Genomic DNA, 6,337 nt, shown 5'->3' with positions numbered 1-6,337 from the left:
CTTCCTTCCTTCCTTCCTTCCTTTCCTTTTCTTTCCTTTCGTTACTTTACTCGTGAAAATTCTTACGGTCAATTTTGTTGATTGATTCTTTTAAAGTTGGCTAGTAAGATATGTATCTATGCTCACGCATACCTATGTACTCTGCGTAATCATAATAGATGTTATATAGAGTTATATTTCACCCCTCGGTGAAGCAAAACTTCGTAGATTTTCTCGTATTTATTATTGCAAAAGAACAAAAAAAAATATATATTAACAATTCGAACAACAGTTTCGTAAAAGTATAATTGTTAGATAAAATCTACGAGGAATTTCTGATTCACCCTTGTATATACGTATATACATACATATATACGATAAAAATTTCCTTGTCTCTTTCTAAGTTTGCTTAGATAGATATGTATATTCGTCCACGCGTGGTTTTACATTCTGAAAGGAAAGAAAATAAATTAGCCTGTAAAGTTTCGTAAAAAGGGTAATTGATTTTTTCTTTTCTCTTTCTTTTTTTTTTTTTAAATCACCGAAAAACATTTGGCCCGTTCTATATATACATACCTATTATATCTATTATACATATTATATATATATATATATATATATATATATATATATATATGTTAAGAGTTTGAGATAAATATGTTTTCTTTTTCTTTTTTATTTTTTTTATGTCATCCAGGATTAAATTTTCTTTTAATAATGTCTTCCATTTATTTAGATTCTACTATACACTGTAATTAAGAACGTTAACTCGTGCGTACTTACTCGCTTTTTTATCTCTCTTTCACTCTTTTCCTTTCTCTCTCTCTCTCTCTCTCTCTCTCTCTCTCTTTCTCTCACTCATTCGTTTGTCGTTCATTAATTAAATCACGAACGTTTTCCGGTCGCAAACGAATCGCCTTACACGATATCGTAAAGTATATTCCCTAATCAAAACAATAATTAGGTATATTGCAGTGTCCCATCTATCTGTTTAATAGTTTAACTCTAAATCATGTACGATTAACGAGTCTATTTCGTCTAATACGTAAAATCAATTATCAATGAAACGATGCGTTTGTTTTGTATTTGTGTGTGAATACCTTTTCTTCATCTTCTACGTGTATATTATATATATATATATATATATATTTATATATTATATACAATGTTTATATACACGTTCGATTCAACGTAATGTTGACCGATTTTATAATTTACGTCACGATATTTTATAATAATAATTTATTATCGGCGTCCATTAATCGAATCTCACATTTCGGAGATTCTTTCTATGTTTTTTTTCTCTCTCTCTCTCCCTCTCTCCCTCTCCCTCTCCCTCTCTCTCTCTCTTTCTTTCTCTTTCTTGTAATAAATACAGTATTATACAATTCGTCGCATCGATGCCCGATCTTTTCCATTGGCTTCGTTTACGAGCGCGGATCACGATGAAAATTAAATCCCACAATTGTTGCATTACATTCGTTCATTTCACACGCTTTGACGTTAACGTAATTACATTCGAGAACTTTATTAATACTGAATTTCCCAAGTTCGTCTTAATACTTTTTCTAACTTCTATAATCTCCTTCGCGCGCCAGTAAATATATGCATGTAAGTATACGAATCTATAGAATAATATAATTGTTTTCGAACGTCGAACTAAATAAATCACAAATTCTATACAAATAAATATATGGGATTACCTAATTACAACATTACTCCGAGTGTTATTTTTCTTTTTCCGTTTGATATATTTTTTTTCCGTTTTCTCGTTTTTCCCTTTTTTTTATATTTTTTTTTCGGTATTTTTATGGTTTTTTTTGTTTTTTTTTTCTTTTTTCATTTATTATTATTATTTCCTTTCTCGACTCTCCAGAAAACGTTTTTCGTGTCGTCGTAATAATCTATTCACGTGACCACGCTCATCATTCATCCAGTATAATCCTAATCTCCGCACAAGTATTTTGTGAGAATAAAAGGAAAGAAAAAGAAAAAAAAAAAGAAAAAAAAGAAGAAAACTTAAAGGTGATTACTCGGGAAATCGATAGCATCGAAAAAGTCCTTTCGTCGAAGATTAAAACTCGTCTCGTCGCATTCGTTTCTTTTATGATTTCGAAAGAAGGATTTCGTTAGATGGAACGGCCATCTTGTGTCTTGTGATTCACGATCTCCTTGAAAAGGAAAAAGAAGAAGAAGGGAGAAGAGGAGGAGGAGGAGGAGGACAAGGAGGAAGAAAATAAAATAAAACAAAAAAAAAAGAAAAAATAGTAAAAGAACATCGACTATCGATCGAAAAACATTCGTTCGTTCGTTCGTTCGTTCGTTCGTTCCTTCGTTCATCCGTCCGTCTCGATCACGATTACGTCTCGATCGTGATCGATACAATAAAAATAATGACGAATCGAGAATTGAAATGTTTTTCCTCTACGATTTCTCTTCCATCGAACTCGGTAGCGGTCGTTTCTTTAAGATCCCAAGATCCTGTACGTTCTCCAAGAATGTCTTGTGATGTTGAGCAACCAAAAGAGGATTCACCGTTTGAACATCCTTCTTTAGCTCCTCCATATCCCTCTTGAGTTTCGCCCTTCTGTTTTGGAACCACGTGATCACTTGGGCATTGCTCAAACCCAACTTAAGCGCTATGTCGTCCCTATCCGCCGGGCTCAAGTACTTTTGATAAAGAAAACGTTTCTCCAACTCGTATATCTGTTGATTCGTAAACGCGGTCCGACTTTTGCGTTTTTTCTTCGGTTGCTGACGATTGTTGAATAGGTTTAAGTGATTCGCTTGCTCTGCAACAACACAAACAAGAGAAAATATGTAAAGAGCGAATTAGATACGATTAGATGTGAGATTGAACGATCGCTTTATTCACTCGTACTTCATTCTATGTAGTTTTCTTTAAAAAAGAAAAGAGAAAGAAAAAAGAAAACGAATATTATGGATATATCTATTTATAAAGGAACATGGAACGCTGTAAGATTAGAGAAAACGATAGAACTACTATATGTGTGTGTGTGTGTGTGTACATATGTATATATATATATATATATTTCTGTCTCTTTCTCTCTCTCTCTCTCTCTCTCTCTCTCTCTCTCTCTCTATTTCTCTATCTGTTTCATTTTTACTTTATTTTTAACCTACGAGTCACAAATCAGATGCATTTTCAAGACATGTCAAGGGACTTCTCCATAAAAGTCGTATTACGCATTCGTTCCGGTGTTCTATCCTCTTGGAATTCGGAGAGAGAGAGAGAGAGAGAGAGAGAAATAGGAGTGAAGAGAAGAGAGTCTGAAGATGAAGGTGAAATTCTTTTTTTCTTATTTTTTTTTACGTTAGCTGAGAAAAAGAGAGAGAGAGAGAGAGAGAGATTAGATACTATAAATATTCTCTTTTACCTAGAAAATATATTGAACAAATAAAATACATTAATAAATATTATAATCGGATATACTATAAATACACACACACCAATACATATGTATCGGGAAAAATTTCTCCTTAAAAACTCTGATTTCATTCGCCAAAATAACGTTATAATCGTACGATTAAACCCAGAGAGATATAATGAAAATCAGATAATAATAACGTTTTGTTATTTCACAGTCTTGAGTTACTCTCGTTGGGAATGACAATTTAAAAATTTCCCGTGTCGAAGAGGATGACTCGAAGGGATGTTAAAGGTAGAGAAAGAACGCCAATGGCCGTCGTATTCGCGAAAGGCGTTACCCGCTAGGAGAAGTAATCGAAGCGAATGACGAAAAAGAGAGAGATAGAGAGAAAAAGACAGAGAGAAAGAGAGACAGAGAGATAGATAGAGAAAGAGAGAGAGAGAGAGAAAGAGAGAGATAGAAAGAGATAGAAAGAGAGAGAGAATGAGAGAGAAGGGCGGACGAACGCGATGAGTCGTGGACAAAGTAGCCGAGGAGTCGCTCCAGGATCAAAGGCCGCCGCCATCGGTCACACCTGCGCAACCAGACTCGTAGTACAGTCCCTCTCGAAAGTCATTTGGTTGAATAAAGAAAACAGATCGAATCCCTCTCTTTTTCTCTATCTATCTCTCTCTCTCTCTCTCTCTCTTTCTCTTTTTCTCTATCTCTGTCTTTTTTCTCTTTCAATCTTCTCTTTCTCTCTATCTCTATCTCTCTCTCTATCTATCTCTCTATCTATCTATCTATCTCTCTCTCTTTCTCTTTCTCCTTCTCTTTTCTCTATTTGCGTCCAATGCTGTTGGACGATGTTTGATGAAAATTACATAGCCGCTTTCTCGACTGTGGAATGAACGCGTCTCTCAAACGAAATTCTTCTCGCTTAGCTGCCCCTGCCGCCGCCACCACCGCACTGTCGATGCTGCCACCACCGCTGCCATTTCGATTGGAGATCTTTAACGATCTTGAAATTACATTCTTAATCCTAAGTAATTTTCCAACGATTCCCGAGGATTGCTCTAGGTAACTTAAGTAATTACGTATACTCGTATTGATTACTTAAAATTCGAATGAGAGAACGAAACTGAGAAAACACACGTTTTCGAATTATTCTTCTCAGTTTTTGTTTTTTCTGTATATATATATTTTTTTCTTTTTTTTTTAAATTCGTATTCGTATTCGAACACCCGATAATAATCTTAATTATCTTGAATTATCTGTTAACGATGATCTATGCGTGTAATTTGAAGTCGATCGACTTGGTCGCCTTTGAAAATCGTATTTCGACCAAAGAAAAGGACAAATGCGAAAGTTGGAGAGAGGGAGAGGGACAGAGGGAAAGAGGAGAAGGGAAGGAGGACGATTCTTAAGGGAATATACTCTATTGCGACGAGGGGGAGGATGTCGAAGGTGCACCGGTGGTTTTCGCGTGGTTATAGAGAGAGAAAGAGACCCATTCTTTTCGACCGCAAAGACACGTAAAAAAATTTGAAAGCCGAGCGAGATCATTCGGTTTTTCGATTTTTTTTGCGATCCTTTTTCTTTCTCTTTCTTTCCCATTTTCTTTTTTTGTAGCTTTGCATTTTTGTCTCCCCTCCCTTCGACGTCACAAAAAAAAAGAGAGAGAGAGACAAATTGCTCTTTTTCTTTTTCTTTCTTTTTTTTTTCTCGTGCGAGATTTCATCTTTCTATCATAACGCGTCGTTTAGAAATTGGGATATATATTGATTAGAAAATACAATTTTTTTGATTTGATTCGAATAATGATAAAAATAGCTTCGTTTTATTAGAAAAAAAAAAATAATAATTTCTATGATATCGTCGTTTTTATACACATCGACTTGGCACTATTCTATGTGATGTTTAAAAAAAAAGAAATTTTTGGTACAAATATTCGAGGAGAAATATTTTATCGATTAAGACATTCTTCTTTTCCGTGCTCTCATACAGTTACGATTAAATACGCAGCGGCTAAGTGAACGTTAAAAAAAGCGTCTAATTTTATTAGAAAAAAAAAAAGAAAATATTTCTACGCTCACATCGTTTCTACTAACTCGAATTCTTTTTCCATCGAAACAGATTGAAGAATGCAAAAAGAAAGAAAAGCCAAAACAATTTTCAATTTTTTACCAAAACAAATATTTTATGAAATTAAAAGCTACGATCCTTTTTTTCCCTTTTGGAGATAACTTTCTAAAGTACTTACAATTATTATAATTACCTGTATGATAAATTACGTACGATAAATTAATTTGAAGAACTGTTCGATATATCTTTTATCGATCTCGTTTAAATGAAATTCGTTGAAAGGATTGACGAAGGAAAGCGTATCACGGTAGCGAGTAGCAAGGGAAAAATAATCGAGGAGGATTCGAAAGAATTCACGTCCTTCGGCATCATGAGATGAAATCACCTAGAGGGACGTCGAAAATCGACGACGGAGAAGTCGGCGAACGAACGAACGAACGAACGAACGAACGAACGAACGAGCGGAAGAAGAACGGAGAACGGTTTTCGAGACGAGATATTAGTTTCTGCGGTCGGCTCTCGGCGGAGATTTAATTCGTTTGATGTTCACGAATTCGCCGCTGCGGCTGTGTCCTTTCGCAACGCATCCTCTCACTCTGTCCCTCTCTCTGTCTCTCTTTCTCCGAACAACGTCGTTCTAACATTTAAACGATTCTAAGTTACAACAGTTCAATATTACGAAAATAAGATTTTTCCTTTCTCTCTCTCTCTTTTTCTTTTTCTTTTGATGATTAGAATTTATCGAAGTTAAAATCTCAAAATGATTTTTATATAACATGTGTAAAATCTGCTCGATATTAATTAACGCATCTGTATGTATCTGCGTTGATTATAGATTTATAAAATTATCCAATTTTTGTAAAAATATTTTTATAAAAGTACGCAAACCTATTAAATCATTT

General features: G+C 34.5%; 1 protein-coding gene across 1 annotated transcript in view; it reads right to left on the bottom strand.

Annotated features, from left to right (window-relative positions):
- Window positions 1–1,253: 1,253 nt before the first annotated feature.
- LOC127064364 (myb-like protein Q) overlaps window positions 1,254–6,337 on the bottom strand; it is a 62,355-nt gene continuing 57,271 nt past the window's right edge. The window contains exon 2 of the mRNA XM_050995300.1: window positions 1,254–2,771. Coding sequence (XP_050851257.1) covers window positions 2,404–2,771 — 368 coding nt within the window. The 3' untranslated portion in view covers window positions 1,254–2,403. The remainder of the gene's footprint in view (window positions 2,772–6,337) is intronic.

Source organism: Vespula vulgaris, chromosome 6, assembly GCF_905475345.1.
Source record: "Vespula vulgaris chromosome 6, iyVesVulg1.1, whole genome shotgun sequence".
NCBI classification, from domain to species: domain Eukaryota; kingdom Metazoa; phylum Arthropoda; class Insecta; order Hymenoptera; family Vespidae; genus Vespula; species Vespula vulgaris.
The sequence above is the reverse complement of the archived record's forward strand: the minus strand, read 5'-3'. Positions and strand labels throughout refer to the sequence as shown.